The sequence below is a fragment of the Tympanuchus pallidicinctus genome, unplaced genomic scaffold (assembly GCF_026119805.1).
Source record: "Tympanuchus pallidicinctus isolate F22 unplaced genomic scaffold, pur_lepc_1.0 scaffold1, whole genome shotgun sequence".
Classification (NCBI taxonomy): Eukaryota; Metazoa; Chordata; class Aves; order Galliformes; family Phasianidae; genus Tympanuchus; species Tympanuchus pallidicinctus.
The window spans coordinates 17,137,637-17,161,490 of NW_026294618.1; the positions used below are offsets into that span (position 1 = coordinate 17,137,637).

At 40.3% G+C, this 23,854-nt stretch overlaps 1 protein-coding gene across 3 annotated transcripts in view; it reads right to left on the bottom strand.

The window, feature by feature from the left end:
• COLEC11 (collectin subfamily member 11) overlaps window positions 1–23,854 on the bottom strand; it is a 33,851-nt gene that overhangs the window by 3,340 nt on the left and 6,657 nt on the right. For all 3 annotated transcript variants that reach the window (XM_052672476.1, XM_052672493.1, XM_052672484.1), the window contains exons 2-5: window positions 16,636–16,791; window positions 10,121–10,192; window positions 833–904; window positions 122–175 (exon numbers count right to left, since the gene is read on the bottom strand). In XM_052672476.1, coding sequence (XP_052528436.1) covers window positions 122–175; window positions 833–904; window positions 10,121–10,192; window positions 16,636–16,765 — 328 coding nt within the window. In that variant the 5' untranslated portion in view covers window positions 16,766–16,791. The remainder of the gene's footprint in view (window positions 1–121; window positions 176–832; window positions 905–10,120; window positions 10,193–16,635; window positions 16,792–23,854) is intronic.

Here is a 23,854-nt window from a genome sequence, read left to right on the forward strand (position 1 = left end):
TAGCTATCTAAATATTTATTTATCATGATTTTTCTCAGTATTTTAAAAGACACATTTTTTGTGATGATGCCTGCATGTTCTTAAATCCTTCACATCGTAGACAAAGTATGTTATAGATTACCTGGGTCACCATTAGGACCTGGTGGTCCTATGTCACCATTATCTCCCTTTTCACCTAAAATATGAAAAAGAATATAAATTTGAGGAGGCTTTTTCACTAATAGTTAAACACTTTTTTTTTCTCCCTCTAGTAACAGGCAAGTGTGAAAAGTAGAAAAATGCCCAAGGAAGAATAAAAATGTTTCTGTCCCAGTCAATCCACAAAAAAGGCAAACCAAACCTATGAATGAAAAGAATATGTACTGATATCACTTTCTTATTTGTGAACTTCACAGAAGCAATAAATTCAGATCTTGTAGACGAAAAGGGCCGTATACACTATATTGCAATCTAAATCTAGATTCATAAGCCAGATGCTTAGGTAAACATGGTTGGTCCAAATGACCAACCCTGTGGCGTATGAAAAATTAGAATTCAAGTACTGCTGTTCCTAGAAGGATACCAAAATACAGTGTCTTCCTATCTACTCCTCTTAACTGTCCACACTTATCTGTTAGGATGTGAAGCTCTTAATTTAACCATAAACCAGGATGCTCAAATCTTAATGCTTCTATAGAACAAAAAGTAACTGCTCAACAGATCTCAGTCAATAAGTACTATCTCATACTGCAGTCAGCCAACTATGATGAAGTCTAAGAGTAGCTAACCAAACACAAATGATAACATTTTTTCATCTAAAACACAAATGGAGAGGCAATTGCACGGAGCATACCTTTTGAACCAATAGGACCAATTTTTCCATGCCGTCCCATGCTGCCTTTCTGTCCTTTGTCTCCCATTTCTCCTACATGTACCAAAAGACAAAACACATTAACAGTCTATTCTGATTAATTCAGATTCCAGCATATTTGCAATACTAGATTTTTCAGTGAAGAAATATACGCTATAAACCCAACATTCATTGAACTTCAGAAGTTCAATTCACTCCAGGTGACATTAAAGCAGTAAGCAGGTGCAAATGAAAACAGATCTTGGCTGAGATCCACTGGAAAAACATTTTACAAACTTCTGTCAGATGATCATGCCAAAATAATGTTGACAGTAAGGGAGGATCCCATCAAAAACATACGGATCAATGTATTACGGAGTTGAAAAGACCTAAGGGGTCTGAGCACAACAAATAGTTGTGAAGTAACTCCACTGCAGCTGAGTTATAGTAAGGTTGAATTTGGGCTTTGTTGCTTAATTTTTCTGTAGCAGTCGCATCTTCATTCTTTCTTACATTCAAAGACTATATTAAAGAAAAATGAAAATGAATGGAAGTCATATTTGAGCACATGCACATGCTTGTACAAATGTGAAGTCTGATACAAAACAGAAATGTTAGATGTTACTAATTTTAAACATGCTTCAGTAGAATATTTCAAACAGCACCTGTAGCAAAAAAAGCTATTCAAAAGTCATTTTTCTTAGCTGTGTTTTCACAAATTAAAACCAATCACCCCCCTCTCAATGTGAATTGAAATTGTCTGCAAATCTGCTTGAACCAGCCGCAGCCACCTATCTGTATACATCCCTGACGTATAGCCAGAAATCAAATGTAAGACAGCCTGATTCACTTACTACGCCTGACTTCAGCCTCTTTTCTATGAATTGTACCTTCCTTTGCAATATGAAGCAAATATTAGAATGGCTTCAGGAGAATTTGCAGTGGAACAGACAGTTTCTTTCCCATTACTGTCTTTACAGACCAAGTAGAAGCATTGCTACTAATAAAGTGTGTGCCACAGTCCAAACATTGATGTAATAGAGCTGAGCTCCTCCAGAGCTCAAATGATAAAACAGATGAAACCTGCCTGTTACATCATGCAGCTTTTCTGTATGGCATTTCTCAAACATTATGAAAAATAATTATGTTAATGACGTAAATCTGAGAGAACTTAGCCTATAATAGCAAAGCCTCATTCTATCCTTTTTTCCTTGCTTTATGTAGACTTTCTGAGACCTACAGAATGAGAACTGGCAGTCTGTTACAGTGACTATTTAGCAAATTTGTCAGTTTGCCTAATTCTGCTGCTACTATAGCCTTAAGGAGACTCAGGAAACAATACTATATCTCCATGTATGTTGGTGATACTCTTTCCTGAGTGAAACAATGCTCTGCCATTCAGATTTAAGCCTCTTTGTATCATAATGTCAAGAAGAAACATGGCTTGGAGGCTGCAGAGCTGTACAACTACATCATATGAGGTAGATTCCCTACTGTACCACACAACATTAACAGAGAGAAGGGATGGAGGGACTACAGAGAGAAGAGATAGAGGGACTACAAAGAGAAGACAAATGCCTCCTGAAGATCCCATGTGAAGAAATACAAGGCTGAGACTGCTTTAGGAAATATGGAGGCAGTTGTTTCAGTTAAGACTGTTTTTCTGGTGTTTTTTTTTTTTTTTTCTTTTGCTCAAAGCAATGCCTGTTATGCACTATCCTGCTATAAAAGACCAAGGAGAAAATCAGATGTGTTCAGAGGAAAATCTACCACAAGGATCCATTAACTGAAACTCTATAAACTGTCATTGCTCAGCCTCAGTTCTGGAACTACAACTGAAGATCTGTTGTCAGGATGTGGGATTCAATGCACCAGGACAGACAACTGCTTAATTTTTATACTTTTAAAACTGGATAATTTTATGACTGACTTCATCATTACTTTTAACTTAATGACATGTTTCAGAATATAAATTGATTACCACCGGAGATGTCTTCCTCATTACTACAAAAATTCTTAAGCAGCCATCAGCCGAAGGCATATGACTCAGAAAGAGGTCAAATGAGAAAGGTCAAAAGGACGTGGTGGAAAAAATGAACAGGAACCAGCAGTGTGCTCCTGCAGTTCAGAAAGCCAATGGTATCCTGGGCTCCATCACACAAGGGGTGGCCAGCAGGGACAGGGAGTGTCCCTCTTTACTCTGCTCTCATGAGGCCCCATCTGGAGTACTGTGTCCAGGCATGGGGCCCCCAGTACAGAAAAGGTGTAGAGTTGTTGGAGAGGGTCTAGAGGAGGGCCACTAAGATGATCAGAGGACTGGAGCACCACTCCTATGAAGACAGGCTGAGGGAGCTGAGCTTGTTCAGCCTGGAGAAGGCTGCAATGAGGTGTCCTTGCAGCCTTCCAATATTTAAAATGGGATTATAAATGGAGGGGAATCACCTTTTTACAGGGGTAGACAGTGACAGGACAAAGAGGAATGGTTTTAAGCTGAAGGGGGGAAGGTTTAGCTCGGATGTCAGGGGGAAGTTCTTTAGTATGAGAGTGGTAAGGTGCTGGAACAGGCTGCCCGGAGGAGTCTGTAGATGCCCCAGCCCTGGAGATGTTCAAGATCAGGTTGGATTGGGCCCTAGGAAACCTGGTCTAGCACCAGATCCAGAGGTTGGTGCCCCAGCGTGTGGCGAGCCGGTTGGAACTGGATGATCCTTGAGGTCTCTTACAACCCAAGCCATTCTATGGCTTGTTGGTCTAATCCACCTGGCAAGTCATACAATCAGTTTTCCTTTGTTTTCAAAAAGGATCAGATTCAGCCTCTACTTGAATTTTTATCTTCAAGACCACAAAACTGTTCTCTTATTCATTATATTCTTACTGAAAGAATGGAAATAACCCACTCAGCTGCTGATTTACTTTCTGGATATTGCTTCAGTCTCAGAATAGATTCATGGTTTGCTTCAAAGACATATTTCCAAGGAATTGTGCAGAGTATAAAAATACTGACTGCAACTAGTGGATATTTATCCAATAGAGATAGCATAGCCAGAAAGTATTTCCTTGAAAAACCTCAAAAATATTCCAAACTTCCAAATTGGGATTACAGTAGTAATGTCAGACGCTATATTTGAAATGAAATAAACATATGTCTATAATACATAAATGAAATATAATATATAAAAGGACATCACATTGTTTCTCATAAATACTGCCCAGAAGATGAACAACTTACAGAGCAATTGCCAATAAGAACTACATGATCTGCTCAGAAGTAAAAAGTGTGCTACCTCAAACAACAAAGACATACATTAAGTCCCTTGTGCTCATTAATGAGGTGTTTGGATTAGCTTTTCTCTTACAGTGAGTAACCCCAGCTTCTACTCCAGGGGCTTGCTTATTCTGCTTCTCCTGCAGAATAAATCAGATAGCTTCAAGAGAGACCCATCTGCCTTGAGGGTTTCAAAAGTTTTAAAACCTTTTAAAAAGTCCTTTTCAGTGGCCCTATGATTGCCAAAAATGCAGCCTAAAGAGTCTTAATGAAATCAGGAAGTGAGAGCTGGAAAGAAATGAGGACAATGAAAGAAATTAAGTCTCCATAGACCAAAAGTAGGAAACTTCACTGAGAGTTTGAATGGAGAATACGAAGCAAGTCATCTGTCATCTCTCAGATGAAGGTGATATACATTGGAACCAATTATAGAAGACTTAAAGGATTTTAGGGGGAACTGAAGAGAAAGGAATTCTAATTGATCTTCTTGTTGGCCTTGTCAGTTTCACAAACAAGAGAAGAAATAATAACCAGAGATGAATGGTGGGCTGCACAACCGGTAAAAAGATGAGGGCTTTGGCTCAGTGCAACATTATAAAAGGGGTGTTCATACAGTATGGTCAATTTCTTCAGACAGAACTAATTGGAACAGAAAATAGGGCATAAAACTACTTTTAAAAAAGAAGGTGCCAGAAAGAGAAATCTAGTAGAAACTCAAATTCACCATTTCACAGCTAAATTGAATTGAGTCGTGTCAAAGAGAAAAAGAGAATAGTAGTTTACTTCCCAAACATGAGGGACAAATTCTTTATGATTTGACATAGTGGATATCACAAAGATCTACTCTGCAGCATAAGAGTCCCAAGCCAGACCAAAACTCTGTCAGCTCTAGTGCCATCTTTGACAGCAGTCAGCAGAAGATACTTACAAAAAGAATACAGAATAAAAAGAATAAATAAAATATATATTCTATATTTTAGACATATCTTATATATTTAGACATATTTTGACTCGTAAATATACATTAAACAGTGTATCCCTAAGGTCCCTATTCTATATATTTACTTACACTGAAGCCTATGTTGAAGCCTGTTTTGTCCACCCCATTTAGTAGTTTAGTTTTCTCAAAATCCTACTGATTTCAGTTGGATTTGGAAGATAGTTTTGAATTAGATATCCACTTTGTGAATCCACAGCTGCCAATGTCAGGACTTTTATATGGAATTCTGCCTGCAGCTCTCCTTAGCGAGCAATAAATTCATGTAAAGGTTGACTCCAGAATGTAAGGGATTGATTGATTATGTATTAATGAGCAATCAGTAATATTACAATATAAATTAAGACATTATTACCTCTCCTTAGAACTTGATTATACAAATGACTGAGCACTCTGGATCCAATCCAGTTAAATTAATGACTCCCCTCTCATACTTAGAGGCTATGTCTGTACTTCTGTACTAGTAAACTAAATGCCTGGGACTGCTCCCCAGCACTGGGAACCAGCTGGCTGAGAATGGTGCACTCCATAATCCTAAATCATCTTTCTCTTCAAACTAAGGTAATGAGTTGCAAGCTGTTCATTGTGTTAGTTCCCAGAACATGTCTGAGAATTGTCTGGGAAAACATTAGCTGACAAGCTGAAAAAGAGCCTGGAGCATCTTCCATAAGAGGAAGGGCTGAGTAGCCTGGGTCTGTTCAGCCTGAGAAAAAAAAACAACTGAAGTGGGATCTGATAAATGTTTATAAATATCTAAAGGGAGGTGGGAGGTAAACGGATGAGGCCAGGCTCTTGGTGGCATGTGGCAATAGGACATGGAGCAATGGCCTCAAACCTGAACATAGGAAGTTCCATACCAACATGTGGAAGAACTTTTTTTACAGTAAAGGTGATGGAGCACTGGAACAGGACGCTCAGAGAGGTGGTGGAGTCTCTTGCTATGGAGATATTCAGGACCTGTCTGGATGCCTACCTGTGCAACCTATTGCGGGGAATCTGCTTTAGAAAGGGGGCTGGACTTGATGATCTCTTGAGGTCCTTTCCAACCTCTGCAATTCTGTGAAGTCACACCAGAGGCTGTGTTAACACTGCAGAGGTAGAGGCTGTTGGGTCCCATCCCAAGAATATCATATGACTGTGCTTAACATTTTACTTGATCCAGTGCTCTACACTTTTCATAAGGACAACACAGTTTTATATTCTGCTGACACACTATGCATCATAATTGACCCATACAATTAATTAAAAGCAACGGCAAAATAAGTGAATTTAACCTTAATCAGTCCCAAAGACATTGGGATATCTGATGTCACCCTGAAACATCAGGACACGCAGAAACAGATTTATTTCAAGAAAGCATCAGAAAGATTTAATGTTTATGAGGATCTGAATTACTAAAATATGACAATATTACGAAGAAAGAATACGATGGAAACATTTGCAGCACTTTCTAATTCTGAAGTGTTCATTGCAGGTCAAATGTACAAAAAAAAAAAAAAAACAAAACCTTTCTTATGTATTTTATTTATTCACTGACTATTGTACTTCTAAATTCAAGAAACTAAGCAAGTTTCCTTACAATGAACTTGCCTAAGAAACAAAACTGAGAAAAGAAAGTGAAAAAAAAAAAAGCTGTGATTCTGATATTGCAAATTAACACCAAAACAGAAGAATTATAATCTTTCCCTCATGTAAGCCAGCATTTATTCAAATAGAAGTGACATACAATGAAATGTAGCAGTTTCTATCCATAGAAGGAGATGAATATTACCCCAATAACACATCAATTATCAAGCTTCAATAAAAATATGCTTAAAAACTACAGGAGGCCATATGCATTAACATCAAGACTGAAGTTTAACAGCATACTGAACAGAAACAGAGCTTCTGTGATCATCCAAGTGTGCTCACAGAATGGGACAAATGGAATGTGAGACAATAGTATTATTCATCTTTCATTATTGACTAAGCTATGTGTTAAGTATCTGGATCATGAGACTAAGCTTTATACCAACTGTGAGTTTAAAATAGTTAGCCAAGACTATCAAGGGCATTAGTGTTATATGCCCAAGAGGACAAAAACAGTGCTAAAAGGCAAAGCCAATAGCAGATCACAAACGGATATTTGATAATCTGCTCAGGAACAGATGCTGAAGTGGTTATTCCTGATAAAACTATGGTGAAATTTCTTACTATACTAAAATGAAGCATTTACTAAATATTACAAGTCTATACACATGTCAAGTCAAATTTGGATGAGCAAGAGAAAAGCAGAAAAAATGCAGCTACAGAAACAGTAAGGATTATTGTACTGAAAGCGCTCCCTGGAAAAATGTGATATAGAATGCATTAATATTCAATTTTGTTTCATCTCTTTTCTGTTTCATGTACATTTCTTTTGCAGTGAATGTTCACTTCAATGTTTCTTCATCCATTCACATCAATATTAGGGACATACTGACATATGAAAACTGGAAATTTCTAATTATTTATCTAATTATTCTAATTATTAGAATTGAGCTTTCCTTAGAATGATTTTCTAAGTAAATGCAATATTGCATATAAAATTATGTAAATGAAATGTTACATTGTGGAATTGATTCAACAAAATGCAAAGCTCAAAGAAATATTTAAGACCGTGCAATGGGAGAGATTCTCCAAGTCCCCATGAAAAAGGTGATATGACCACTTGCCCATCTGAAATACCAGTGAAAAACGGTCATAACTTGGGAAACAAACAGGAGAAACTGGGAGTCTACTTAATGACATCAGCCACTCAGATATGACGGGACAACAAGCACAATGGAAGCACACAGGTTAGGCTGGGCACAGAGAGAGGCTAATAAAAAACAATATGGAAGTATTCCTTAGGTATTTAGGGATGAAGTGAGAAAGGAAAAAGTTCAGCTGGAGTTGATCTTGGCTAGGTATATGAAAATAGCTTGAAACAGTACACGTAAAGCAGCAGTAAAAATCAGACTGAGGATAGCACAGGCACTCTGATTGGAAGGAAACAATGATAAAACAGATGGACAATGCTGAGATACTTGGTACCTTCTCTGCTTTTGTTTTTACTGGCAAAGTGTTCTACTGGATCTCACATCTGGTGACAGAAAGTGGGGAGATGCTACCCATGTTAGCCGACAATTGAGTATACTTAAGTTGGACACACGCCCATAGCACTGGTGAGAAGGCATCCAAGGGTGCTAAAAAATTCAGCTGAGCTGCTGCAAGGCCGACAAAATCTAATCAGTAGCTGATTATGGGTGCCACTCTTCAGGAAGTTGGTCCTGGGACCAACAGTGTTTAAAATCTTCATCAGCAAAAGGAAGGAGTGGAAGGCAGCCTCTGTGATTCTGCTGGCAATCCCAGGAGTGGTTAGTGTGCTGGAGAGTAGCGATGCCAGTCAGATGACCTTGACAAACTGCAAGAATTTGTTGACAGGAAATTCAGTCAGACCCTGAAACACTCCACACCTGGGATGCATAGATACACTTTGGCCAATGGCTGCCTAGAAAATTGCCATGCGGAAAAGGACCCAGAGATTTTTGCACCTTCAAATAAGAGAGAGAAAAAAACTGGAGTCCAGCTGAAGAAAATCCTTTTATTTAGCCTAAAGAAGACAAAGGTAAGGGGGGAAACCTAATTTCATTCTTCCACTACAGGAAGTTTGCAGAGAAGACGCACCTTTCTCTTCTGAGAGATACATAGCAAAAGGACGAGAGACAATGATCACACATTGCAAGCAAGAAAATTTTGACTGACCTTAAGGAGCACATATTTCACAACAAGACTGGAGAGCAAGCCAATCAAAAAGATTGTGGAATCTCCATCCTTCGAGATTTTCAGAAGTCAGCCAGACAAAAATCTTGAGCAGTCTCATCTAAATTTGAAGCCTGCCCTGCTTTAAGCAGAAGATTGGACTAGAGACCTCTATATGACCTTTTAACCAAAGTTATTCTGTAGTACTTTTACTTCTCTTCATGCTGCATTACCCTGCAGGAGTTAAAATTTTAGTTTCCAAAATTTTTTATGACAGTTGTCCTTGAAGGCTACATCTCCATAACATAATAAGTACACAGACTTAACACACACACACACACACACACACACACACACACGCGTGCACACACCCCTCAGGGAGTTGTAAGTTTCTCAATGAATTTTAGGGGATGAGCTCTACCCATGGTTCTTGGTCTCAAGGGAGACTGCAGAAATAAGATTTCCGTATCTGCCCAAAAGTACTTTGTAACAGAATACACATCATTGAAAGGAAGAATGAATTACCACTGTGATGGCTTTGAAAAGAGGCTTGCAAATTCAGTTTGGTAAGAACTCCGACATTCTAATGATAGGAATGTCAAATGCTTCATTTTAGTATTTAAATAAAAGGTTTTGACCACTCCTGATGTGTTTTTTTTTTAGTATATGCATCTCCTGGAGAACACTTGAAGGTCAACTTTCCCTTTTTCAGGAGGAGAACAAATGTGAAAAGACAGAATTTCTTGTAGGACAGAAATGCTCTTTCTCCTAGCTCTATAACTTAATATTGTTGAACTCCATTCCTCTCAAGAGCTCAAAATATTTTTTGAACTACAATATGAACAGTTTTAATACCATCTTCCCATAAATATCACTGAACCATGGTCTAAGAAATGTGAAATCAATGATGGCCATCCCTGCCCATTATGGCTTAATGTCTTCCCACAATGGTTTTAATTAAGGCGCTTAGAATATTCATATGTACAAACAGAAGGAAACAAGGAAAGCGTGATTTCTTCCCTCTGCCTTAACTTGAGGATTGCATTTACAGTGGGCATTATGAAACTTAAGAAAGAAAGAAAAAACATTTTTTCCAAAACTTTCTGCACCTGAAAGCAAAATTTAGTTTACAAATAAGCTTATAAGGTACATGGGAACATCTAAGAATGGCTTAATCATCCAGCAGAGGGTGCCCATCATCATTGCCTTACAAGAAAAGGCAGCATTTGGTAAGGAATTACTTTCAAAATATCTTCTTTAACAATGTTACCTTTTTCTCCTGGAGGGCCAACTCTACCTGGACGACCTGGAGCACCTTTCTCCCCCTTTTCTCCGGCCTCCCCTATTAATATAAAAAGAAATAAAAAGAAGAATCATATTAAAAAAAAAAAAAAAAAAAAAAAAAACTATTTTCTATTGGGATTAGTGACAAGAACGTCATTTTCCGTGCTGAAAATACAAACCTACTAAAGAGAGAAAAAATAAGAACAAGTGAAACATATCTGGAGAGCTCTGAAGCACAGGGAATAGACTTTCCTGCAAGGAATGGAGACACTGACAAAACCAAAATCAATAAGTTACTGAACCCTCAAGGCTTCAGTCAACACTACAATGACAACACTACAGTTTAGTTAAGAAAAAGCCTCAGAATCAGGCCTCAACTCAACACATAACCTCCTGTTTCCACATTCACCAAGCACATCTTCAGTACACACCAAATATTGCCTCTTTATAGCAAAGAATACCAGAGGACACGTTTAAGTCCCAAGTGAAAATGGCATAGCCATAACTTAAAATTACCAAAAAAAAAGTTTACATCAAGTACTGAGTGAGAACAAATCTATAGGATAGCACTGCTACATCCATCATTTACTGGATCATTTCTAAGCATGGAAAACTGTCTATTTAATCTGCATTCTCACTTACATATATATATCACGCCTTCTGATTGTCACGGTTTGAATCACCACAAAGTAATCATTAACTATATGCACAAGACTCGTGTCACATTATATGCATTGAGCATATTTAAACATAAAAATATGTATGTAGCAATTGGACAGATCAATACAATGGGAAAGGCATTGCAACAAAAGCATGATGATGGAAGGATCAGCATGATAGAAAGGTGCTATAAAGGAAGAAGATTGCTCACGTGTATCAGAAGACTCTAGGTTCACAGGGGAAAGCTTCACCAAGGAAGGATCTCCAACCAGAGAACCTTTCCCAGCTAGCTGTCAGCCCTAAAATGGGGTCTAAGAGAGCTGCAGCCAGGCTCCACTCCTTCCAGTCACACAGCTGAATTGCCTTCACCTGTGTCCCAGGGCTGACTGGGTCCTTTTCCCAGGTGATCAATCAGTGGTTCAGGCCATGACTCAACAGTTCCCATACAGTGTGCCTACCTGGTATCTTTCATTGGAGTCGCATAAATTGTTTTGTCCCCTACTATTGTTGGTTTCCACTTATATAAATTTAAAAAACTCTTAGGCAAATAGAAATTTAAAGAATGATTGCTGTGGTTTAACCTGGCAGGTGGCTCATCACCACACAGTTGTTCGCTCACTCACTCCTTCCCAGTGGAAAAGGGGAGAGAATGGGGAAAAAAAACAAAGAACTTATGTGTTGAGATAAATCTACTTACTAAGATAGAGAAAAGGATAATATTATGACTATTTATATACATGTTTATACAAACGTATACAACAAGTGATACACAAGCAATTGCTCATCATCACACAACTGATCCTCAGCTACCCACCCAAGCAGCAGAAGAGAAAAAGATGAACTCCCACTCCTTTCAAAACTCTTTCTATGTGATGTCACATGGGATATGTGTATGGGATATCCCACTGGCCAGTTGAAAACAGCTAAGCTAATTCTGTTCCCCACCAGCAACGTGGACCCCTTGCTGAGCACAGCCTTTGCTCTGTACAACATCGCAAAGCAGCAACTATAACCATCAGTGTGTTATCAACATTTTTTTTTCTCCTAAAACCAGAACATAGCATCACACCAGGCACCCTGAAGGAAACAGTTCTGTCCCAGCTGAAATTAAGACAACAATTTAAATAACTATCTTTATTAAATAGAGTATGTAAAAGAACAGAAACTTCTACAGCTTCCACAGAAAAGAAATCATTAAGATCAAAAATCTGGAGCTAGCACAACAGCTCTGTAGCACAGGAGAGGAGAGTGAGCATCAGCTGCCCTTGAGGAAGCCAAAGCAAGCACCATAACAAGAAGGTCAGTGGTTATCTTGTTCCCCTCAAGCTCTGTGACATAGCTGGAAGGTACATTTTAGAGAAGGACTATAAAAATGACACATAAAAACAAGCTGAAATTGCACATTTCTGATTCGCAGCCTCCGGCACTCACTCCTTATTGTACACATAGGTGGCTCAGCCCTCCATCTGTTTCCTTCTTCAGGCTGCCAGCAAGCTCCAGACCAACTCTCCTGTCTTCAGACATGCAAAAATAGGCCACTCGCTGACCTTAATGAGGACAAACTCCACATAATCCCCAGCGAATAATACTGTTAGTAGGAAACAGGCTATTATTTGGCACATTTGGGAGCACCACTTCTTTATTACCAAGTAACCAATAGGTTCTGTATGATTGTCTTTCCCTCCTCAGGGCTGGTTATGAGTTCTTTGCTTCCCAAAGATAAATCCTGACAATGACTTTTCCCTGCTCTCCGGAGGCTCAGAGCAGGCTATTACAGCCTATTGCTTTACACGTTCTTCAGAGTGAAAGCTGCACATTAGGGATCAATAAAATAGATCACTCTTGCTTCAGGCCATTACACTTGCCTGCATTTATTCCTATAATAAGATGACACCACATTCCTTAGTGAGAGTGTTTAAGAAACTTTGCCTGTGAAGAGATTACCCCATTACAGGTCCTGCTACAGACTACTTAGCAAGTTTTTGTTATCAGCTGTTTCAAGCAGCAAGACCTTTGCTATTAGGAACTGAGCAGTGGCCAGTTTAGCTTTGCAGTGCTACGCCCTTGTTTTTGCTGTATGTGCACTGACCATTGTGCAGGTGTCATGGGCAAAAAAAAAAAAAAAGGGGGGGGTTTCACTAAGTAATTTTAGAAAAGAAATTATTTATCAGCAATTAACATCAACTTCTCACTTTTGAATACTGACTTATGTAAGTAAATAAACAAGTAATTAAAATTTGAGAAAGATGCATAGTCTTTCCAGTCCCCTTTCTGGTTTCTGGACAGTCACTGTCTCTTCAGTGCAAGAGGCTGGGGTCATGCAATTGTACTTCCCACTCAGTAGCTGCATTATGGCTTCCTTCTCCAGCTGCAGCCATTCCTCCTGCTCAGCATCCTCCTTGCCCCTGCCTCCTGTGCCCCAGCCCCGCTACACATGCACACAGCGCATCTTCTAGTGCTTTGCAGTGACAGGACAAGATGCCCAGCAGTGCTCCATGGTACTGTGATGCCCCACAATCCCAGAAGAAATCAAGCCCTAGTGCTGAACTGAGAGGTAGCAGGACCTAGCAAGCAGATGCAAGTCTGATACTGTGCCGTACTGTCATCACTGAGAGTGATCTCTGATAGTTCATACAGTAAATCTTACTATTGCTGTCATTTTGCTTTTGTGCATTCATTGGGACAGGGTTTGTCTCTGATTCTGTTTGCATTCTTCCTACTTCAAGTGACACAGTCTACTGTAATAAAAATAGCACACCAAATATTAACTACATGAGCTGTTAAGCATTCCTTGGCTGATGCTAACTGCCTTCCATTACTTCTGTGTGAGTAGTATCATCAAGTAAGGGTGTAAAAAAGAATATTGTTTTTTATTTATGTAGCATTAACTTTTTGTGAATTGTATGTCATTGAGTAAGATAATTATTACAGAATGGCTTAGGTTGGATAATTATTACAGAATGGCTTAGGCTTAGGTTAAGGACCATCTAGTCCCCATCCCCCTGCTGTGGGCCAGTTGCCACCCACCAAATCAGGCTGCTCAGGGCCCCGTCCAGCCTGGCCTTGAATGCCTTCGAGGATGAGGCATCCACAGCTTCTCTAGGCAGCCTGTGCTAGGGCCACACCATTCTTTGAGTGAAAAATTTCTTTCTAACATCTAAACTAAATTTCCACTCTTTTATTTTAAAACCATTCTCCCTTGTCCTATCACTATCAGCAAGCACAAAAATTTGATCCCCCTCCTGTTTCTAAGTTCTGTTCGGGAAGGCCACATGAGGTTTCCTCAGAGTCTTCTCTTCTCCAAACTAAACAAGCCCAGCAGTCCCAACATGGATCCATGGGGGATGCCACTTTTTGACCAACCTCCATCTGAACAGAGAACCTTGACAGAAACCCTCTGGCTATGACCGCCGTCCAACCAACTCTTTATCCACCAAACAGTCCAGCCTTCAAACTCATATTTCTTCAATTCTTCAATTTAGAGATAATTCCTGCTTTAGATTATGGAAAGGAGACAAAAGAAGATGACCAAAAAAAAAAAAAAAAAAAAAAAAAAAGGGGGTTTAAAGGATTTTTCCGTGTAATGTTTTTTCTTTACAATGTAGTAAGCAATACATCAGGACACTGCTATCCATTTCTTCTTCACACAAAATGCACTTTCCCATTATTAATACTATTGGTTTTTTAAAAAACAGATCATTCTGTTGTCTGGATTCTCAGAGCCATAGTGCTTTTCCCTCCTTCATTTCATCTTTCTCCTTTATACAGCTGAAGTTTTAGGGGGCAAAAAAATATATCAGTCCCAGACCTAAGCTGCTGACCTTAATCTCATTTGTGCCTTTTTTCTATTCTGGGTTTCTTCACTGGCTTTCTTCATTTTCCATTTCCACCTCCATTCTCATCTCATTCCCCTTCCGACATCCTTTGTTCTGTAGGGTCCTAATTGGCTTTGTGTTATTTTATTATGTCTTTTTTTTTCTCCAGTTTCCAGCCTCTCTGCTCACTCTCATTCTCTGTGCCCTTCTTCTCTCCTTCCCTTTATCTCTTCCCGTTCTTCTAAAATTTCTTCATTTCACTCCCCTACTTTGGATGCTTTTTCCTGGTGTCTTTCTCCCTCAGGAGCCAGTTGGGCTCCATTCTCTGCATCACCTCCACTTTCTCTTTTTACTTTTCACGCAATCCACGGTCTCCATAAATTCTCCCACAGGTTCCCAGTACCTCCTTTTTCCCAAGTCCCATCTAGCTCATGCCTAGCAGTGGAGCAGGGTTCTGTTGCTCCATCTCTGCAGATCTTGCTCAGCCAAGAAGGAGCAGGGGGAAATCTAACAGCTGCAGTGAGAAAACCCTGTTGTGGGGGAGCTGAAATTTGGGCACACAGCCACATCAGCGCTCAGTTGAAAGTAAGGCTTGGCCACTGAAATGAGTTGGAGTTGTGCCAGCAGGGTACAGCAGTATTTCAATACCAATGCTCAGTGCCAGGCCCCCTGACAGTGTAGCTGGGGCACTGATAGCTTTTTAGAGACTTCACATCAACTGGGGCTGCATCAAGCCATTTTGTGCTTCACTAAATTTGTACATCAATCTCTCTCACTTCTGCAATGCCTTCAATGCATGAAGCAGAGTGAAACCATTGGCACGTGATGGTTTTCAGCCTTCTGCGCTGTTTCCTTTTGGCAAAGGGCCAAGATTATTATTGTACTGCTTAAATGTTCTAAGAAAAAAAAAGACTAAGCTGCATATAACAGCAATAATGGCCCTTTCATAAAAATCATAGTTAAAGGTGTTAATTTTGACAGATTACACAAGTAGGGAAACTAAGGCAAAGTAGTCACAAAATTTGTCAGAGGCTCACAATTTCTCTGACCTGAAAAGCCATTTCAAAGCTCTGGTTCCCATTGGTATGGTCACCATTGTATAAGTCTGGACAACATATATTTACCTTGGTTGTATTGTTCTTTGTATTACATAAAGATTTTATTATTTTATGCTTATTCCGCAGCAAATGTCTCAGTGAAACAAATTTATTCAAGGCGTAGCCATACCTCAGAAGACTTAGATGTAACAGACCAGTGCTGTTCTTCTCAACTGGAACATTACGCTCCAGTAGAAATACCACAGCCTCCATGATGGACAACTCTCTTACTGATTTACCTAATAACGGGGCTGGGATTTCACACCATGGTGGATGTCGTTGCTTTAAAATGCTAGTTCCTCCCAAATGTTGATTTCCTACCTAAGGTACTTCAGTACATGTTTAATTGCAGAAGGATCAACAGTTTATACCATCTTTGTTGCACAATAGTTTGGGGGAATATTTTTGAAAAATGCTGCTTCACTTGACAGAAAATGTAAAAGTGCTAAAACCTAACTTTAATTTTTGACTTCCTCTAAAAGGTAATCAGGCATTTAAAACCAATGGAAATTTAGCCCAAAGGAAGGCAAATATAAGAGCATAACATACAAAATACTTCCTATTAGGACACTGCAAAATGGCAATGAAAATCTCTCAAGGTATAACACAGGGCCTGACTTTACAGTCTCTTTGTGTCAGTCATGAGTATAAACAGAGAGAAAAAAAACTAGGCCATGTATATCAGAAAAGCAGGCATTAATGATCAGGAGTAAGTTTGGGAAACTTTGGCATGCATTCTTTATGCCATGTTAATTTTAACAGACTAATTATTCTTAAGGACATTGAAACTTCATGTATAAGGAGGCTACAGACTGGACAAACAGAAAACATACTTTTTTTTGTCTTGTTTAGAAACCACCAATGGTGCAAATGAGCCTGTTAGAAAGAAAGGATTAGCATTTGAATGATGAAGTAGACTTCCACATTACCTTTGAGGCCTGGGACAAGAATCTGAACAGAGCAGGACTCCTCTGCAATATGTTGAGGATATCCAGACCTTAGCAGTGACAGGAAGGCAAGGCTAATTAGAGTCACCAAGAAAACCAGATCTGTCTTCATAATGAGCACTTACAGGTCACTGACTCCTAAACAAAAGAATGAATAAACAATTATAAGAATTCCACAGACTTTCAACAGTTTTTGAACGTATGCAACATCTTTCTATGAACACAATATATTTTTGCATGCTATAACCCACACAGCATGAGAAGGATGTGTCAGGTTGCATGTAACACAGGCATATGTGAAATATGTAGCGTCACATTCAGCAGTTTGTTCTGGTGCTACAGTGGGTAAGATAAAGCTCAGGATGAATTTAGTCAAGAAAGAAATTAAGTAAAGTCAATGACAGGCAACTCTGCATTCACTATTTCTCACTGTAGGCAGGGAAAGGTCAAAGGAGAAAAATCTAGTATATGGGCTTGCACTGAAAAATGTCAGCACTTAGCTGCTGCTTAGGAGTGCATAGTGCTCTTAAGAGGCAATTCAGTAGGCGATGAGACCAACCTGCAGGCCTGAAATTTCACATCCCATCTGTCCGAGCACTGAAATTGTGCCCAGTAAATTGTCTGACACAATAGCCTTCACATAACTCAGTGAGAGTGGGATGGAGATGTATTTCACTGTATCATGCAGTGAAGTTACATCAGAGCCTTCCATAAATCCTAAGAAGATTCACATCTGAAACATACCCTCACCCAAGCTTACATGTCAAATGGTTTTCCTGGCTGTGAAGAAATCTTTTGAAAACAAAGCATAGAAATGGAATTTGTGTGAAAAAACCCTCAAAAGTTGATATTTAAGAGGTCTATACAAATACTCTTAGACAAAAGTGTTATTTATGTACTTCTGGCATGTTTTTCCAGTCCTTCTTTCACCAAGGCTTTCTACTACACAAACAAGCTGAAAGTCCTATCAGGGTTTCAAGAGAAAGCATTCATATATCACTTTTTATAGCCCTGACACAGCTGCGTGAGTTTTACATCTAGAACAGGAAGACTGGCCTATATTACCCTCTGAGCCATGGGTCTCAGTGCCATGTCTTCACAATTCTTCAACACCCCCAGGGAGACAGTGACTTCACCACCTCCCAGAGCAGCCTGTTCCAATACATTACCACTCTTTCTGAGAAGAAAGTAAAAATTCCTTATTTCCAATATTTCAGCCTAAACTGGCAAGAAAAGAGGTACCAACCCTTCCCTCATCTGAACAGTCACAGATATAGTTACAGTTAGCAATGAAGTACTGCTTCCCTAGCATTAAACTCACATTCACAATAAGATTGCCACACAGCAGAACCTTATTTTCCTCGTAATGAAAAGCTTAAAATACTATACAGGATTAACTAATGCTATATTTTTATTAAAAAAAAAAAAAAAAGAAAAAAAAAAGAAAAAAAGATGTTAATGTTGACATTTTCACATGGATCAAGAGATTCAGGAGAAGGTGCCCCCCCACACCCCCCCCCAAAAAAAAAAATCCACTAAGTTGTAATGTAACAGTTTTATTTTAAAAATCTCAATTTTATATTAGCTATAATCTAGCAGATTGCAGTACAAGCAATCTTTCTAGAGAGACATGTTGTAACCTCACAACATTCTGCTCAGAATGCCAAGTACTAATGTCATCTACAGAAGTCTCCTCTCATAACTTCAGGTGCTGATTCTGGAGGGACAATACTCACACACGCAGATGTTTACAGTATGTTTTTCCTTTCAAGAGCTTTCAGCATACAGAATTTTGCTTATGCTGCCATAACAAGGATGACTGCAGCTCATACATGCATGTCTGGATCAGCATTAAAATACCTACCTCAGGTATTGCTGGGAGCACACAAACCCACTGAAGTACAAATCTCAGCAGGGGCTGCTCAAATACAACAGGCAGAGTACCAGCAGGTCTTTGACTGATAAAATCAGGAGGAAAACATTTGCTGTGCTGTTGTTCTCAGCTGTCTCAGACCATCACCTGCTTTGCCCATGCACACACACAGCCACTCCTGGCTGTCAGAAGCCAGATCAGACCTGGCTTATAGCACATCAGAGCGCTATGATAGCAACCTTCTCCCAGCTGCCTAAATTGTTTCACATACATAAAGCTGAAATCCAACCACATTTCCCTAGAGGAAATTTTTAGCCACGGGGTAGAAGGCACTACATCCTGATGAACTTGGCATCCCAGAGGAGCTCTTACTATCCACAGTGGATGGCCTTGCTTTTTATGACAAGTCTATGGTCCAAGTCACAACAGACAGCAAGTGAAATAGGGAGCAATAAAACATAGTGAGGTGAGGCAAGGCAATTCAGTTGGAAATAATCTTCAGAGATTACTGATTTCAATTGCCTGACCACACCAGGACTAATTAAAAGTTAAAGCATATTGTTGAGGGCATTGTCCAAACACCTCTTCAACACTGACAGGCATGGGGCAGAAGGATATGGCAGAGGCTTGTGCCTGGAAATCTCCTTCCAGCACCTAAACATAGGTGTTTTAACTATCAGCAACAGCATCAGTGAGAGGTGATGGACCATCGTGGGTGGTAACTGCAGAAAGAGAAAAAATGGATCCTGCCTGAACCCACACCCCCCTCTTAAAGCAATTTCCCTACAATAGGTCACACAGGTAGGCATCCATATGGGTCTTCAATATCCCCATAGAAGAAGACTTTTACAACCTCTCCGGCCAACCTGTTTCAGTGCTGCATCACTGCAAAGAAGTTCTTCCACACGTTAGTATGGAACTTCCTATGTTTAAGTCTTAGGTCATTGCTCCTTGTCCTATCACAACACATCACCAAGAAGATGGTGATCCAACTGACTCCCACCTCCCCTTAGATATTTATCAACATTTATCAGATCCCCTCTTAAGTCTTCTTTTCCCGAAGCTGAACTGACCCAGGTTACTCAGCCTTTCTCATATGGGAGATGCTCCAGGCCCTTTATTTATTGTGGCCCTCCGCTAGACTCCTTCTAGGAGTATTTTGAAATGGGGACCCCAGAACTGGACAAAGTATTCTAAACATGGCCTCATCAGGGCAGAATAAAACGGGAGGACCGCCTCCCTCCAACTGCTGGCCATGATCTTTTTCATGCACCCCCAATGCATCCAGAAGATCAGAGAAAGGCCTGTAAACCAAGTGGTTCAGATACTCAGTGCAAAGCCTGCAGATCCAGGCAGTTTCAGCATGAGCATCCAGCACCCTGGTGATAAAGACTCTCAGTGATGAATTGAAAAGCTTGAGACAGAAGGAATTGAAATGAGGAAGGTGCTGCAGTCTCTGCATTAGTGAATATAAAGGCAGCACTACCTCTGCCAGTTTCATTTTATGGGGCTTTTGACATATCTAGACTACAACTGGAAGATCAAAGTCTGGGGATATGTTAAATATTCATCTACCTTTACAAACTCCCACGCAGCTCAGGCATAGGAAAGGCTCTGTCAGGGCTGCTTGTTGGCTCTGCTCTTGACAGCTCGCCTGGCACAGAAATTGGGCTGTCACACCACAACCTTAGGGGAATCACAGCGGAGAGCAGAACTCCTCGGTTTCAGGCAGGTCACAATACCCAGGCCTCTTGTGAATGCTTGGGAAATCACCTCAGTCTGAGAAGAGCCAGAACAGAGGAAATCTCTGAAGAGGCTGCAGATAAATGAATCACAGAAACCAGACCAGAAACACTGTGGATATCACTTTCAGATCACTATCACTTGCAGAAGTGCTTCTGTGCTCTCTATGAAACAAACCTACGATGGCCAGTACACCACAGCAGGTTGAAAGCTTTGAAATAAATGAAAGGAGAAGGAAGAGAAAAAATCTGCATGGTTTTCCCTTAAAAAAAAAGAAAAGAAAAAGAAAAACATCTCTAAGCATAATAATTTCAAAACAACTGATGAGCTCTGTTGGCTCTAAGGGAGTCTGCCTGGGCAGCTGAGAGATGAGGTTTGTGAACCCAGATTTCAAGTGACAACCCCCAGTGAAGTCACTGGGAAGTCCAGGGGCAGAACATGCCCCAGGCTGGCTGGGAACAGCTTGGGACAGCCAGGCCAGCTGGCACCAGGCACTCTTGAACTACCCTGCTGCGGGTGGAAAGCATGGAGCTCACTTCCAGCCAGCTAATAGTTCAAATACAGGGCCCCTGCAAGTGCTAGCAGCTGCTCTACAAGGGCCGAAGGCTTAGTGGTTCTTTTGGACCTAAAAGCAACAAGATGGGTGACAGATCTGCAGAGGCATCCCACAGCTGGAAGCAGTACAGCACATTTGGGGGATGATTTCTCCAAGCAGGTTTGAGTCAGCTCTACAGACACATCAGTACCTCCACACAGTTTTCACTTCCCTGACTTCTCAAGCCCTCATTACCTGCATCCCAGTCCTGGAAAGTGTTATCTGGCAGCTTGTGTATCCTCAAATGCCCGAACAGGCTCCAAGCCACATCCCAATGGATGCAATTTGTACCCACAGTGATGTCATTGAAATGCCAGGCTGCAACACAGACCTCACACTGTTTCAAACACTGAAGAGATAAAAGCCAGAATACAGTTAGAAGGATGGTACCAGGGGCCAGCACAGCCTAGGGATAAATTTCTGGGATAAGCAGTGCCCAGAGGCTATGGATGGAGATGAAACCTGTGCCACTGACCTTCCCTTTCCCCATTACAGCACTGCTGATAATCCTAACCTACGCCTTGTGTTGCTCTATTTTTACCTTCTCTAAGAGTTCTCTCATTTGTCCTCCTAGCTCTCCCATGCATTACCTTGGGTAATCAAGAGCTCTCAACTTAGGCAAAATATAAAATCAGAATCAATGATAAGGCTGTTGAAACATTAGGTGATCATGTTAGCATTTCATTTTAAAGCACTGCAATGTTGCAGAAATGTTGATTTTAAGGTTAAAGCAACAAGCTTGAAAGAGAAAAAAAGAATACCCAAATGTTAATGCTGTTGGAATTCTAAAAACAGGGGTTGTAACTGCTGTGGTTACAAAGTCTCTGTGAAATCTATGGCTCGTGGAGAGGCATAAAGCAGCAACATAATGCATTTCAGGTCCTGATGATGCTGAAGAACAGTGAGGTTTGCCGCAGAGGACAAAAGAGCGAGTCTGAGCTGATGAGAAGCTAACGTTAACTAAAAGCCTAGCTGATGGGAAGTCATTGGTTACTCCCCAAAGTGCATTTAATTCTGGCTCAATAGAGCAATTTCCTCAGCCCATGTTTGTGAGGTATGAGGGACTATTAGCTCTGGCTGTACCATGTAGGTGCCCTTGTCGCAGGTAGGAATAGTTGCTTCACTTTTCATTGAGAATAATGTTTTTAAAAATTGTGAGACAAATTTCTTCCTGATGCAGTTCTGCAGAAGTGAGTTTAAGTCAGAATTAACGTACCGTCATCTGTGCTGAACATATAAAATCAAGGCTTCAGCAACGGTGTGAGAAAGACTGAGTATAGAAAGAGGCAAGTACTCCATCTTAATGTACAGCCAGAGGGAGACGGGACCCTCATGATTGCTTGCACTGAGTTCCAGATGTCTCACAATGTCTCCATGTGGTGTTTTTAGATGGCAGAACAACATTCAGGGAGAATCTTAGCTTTGTATTTGTCAAAAAAAAAAAAAAAAAAAAAAAAAAGAGAAATAAAAGCCTCTGTTAAATGACAGTCTCTCTGCCATAGCCTTGTTTGCAGCTGTAATTTGCAGAAATAGTTTGTGATTTTTGGTGCCATATTTAAAAAACATCAGAAACACTGAAAATTTGATCTAACAGCCCCCAAACCCAAAATATGAAGTTCACATGAGGAAAAACTTATCTGACGGTTACAGAGCACTGGAACAGACTACTCAGGTGGTGGAGTCTCCTTCCCTGGAGATATTCAAGACACATCTGGACATTTTCCTGTGCAACCTGCTATAGCGAATCTTCTTTAGCAGCGGGCTGGACCCAATGATCTTCAGAGGTCCCTTTCAACACCTTTGATTCTGCAATTCTCTGAAATACAGTTGTCAGTACTTGCAAAATTCATATCTAAACTGTCTCAACTCGGTCTTGATGCTATGCCCCCCACATTTCTGTCAAACACCAGAGTCACCAAGAATCAGTGAATATCTGGAGAACGCTGTGGGAAACATTTCTGTACATAAATGAATACATATTGTTGACATATGCATTTTTCATCTTATTTCTGAAGCTTGAGGGCACTACTTTTTAACTCTCCGCATCAGCATAAGCTTAGGACTGGCTGAACAAGTTGGCATATTTGTGCAGTATCTGAGCATTTAGTGCCTATTCAATCAACTTATGCTTTCCAACATGTTCTTGGCCTCCAGACACCTAAAAGTTTTCCAGGAGGGCCTGACAGTTGTCTTCTTGAGAGCACTGAAGAGATGTGCAAGGCAAACTTAATCTGGGGAGCATGGTCCCAGTTCCCCAGACAAACTCTGAGGTGCAGAGATCAGGCAGATAAACACCTCCATCATCCCAACACATCCACACTAGTGAGTGCTTTCTCCACAACAGAAATACCACTCACGTATTGATCCAAAAATGAGAAATACCAGTTCTGGAACAGTCTTAAGTGAAAAAGATGGGAGCCCACAGTTCCTCAGGAGAAGAACTGCCCCCAGGAGATGGATGCTATATATGAAAGTAGCATAAACTCAGGCACAACAGATTAAAAGATGAGAAGCAAGGGAAGAAGCATGGTGAAGAAGCCAAATCAAGCCTAGCAATATTTTACGGGGGGGGGGGGAAGAGAACAAGAAAAAGAAAAATGAGTGCTTACTTATCAAAATTGACTTCTGTTAACTCAGGATAAAACAGAAGGCACCACCCTAGAGCACACGTGAACATGAGAAAGGCTTCCTTTCAGTTGCTCCAGCATCCTACCCCTCACTCCTCATTGACAAGAAAGAACACAGCAGGGGAAAATAGCTTTTGCCTCCATTTTCTCATGTATTTGATATTGCATCAGCTGAATTTAGATGAGGTTCTAGGAACAAAAGAAAGCTACTTGACTGCTGCTCAATCTTTCTGAACGCAGCATGTACAGCACCTCAGAAAAGTGAGCGAGGAGACAGAACTCAGCTGGCATTAAGGGATGCCTATTTATCAGGATCATTTTGCTACCAGACCTCAACCTAGCAGAAGTTACAGGCAGGCCCTT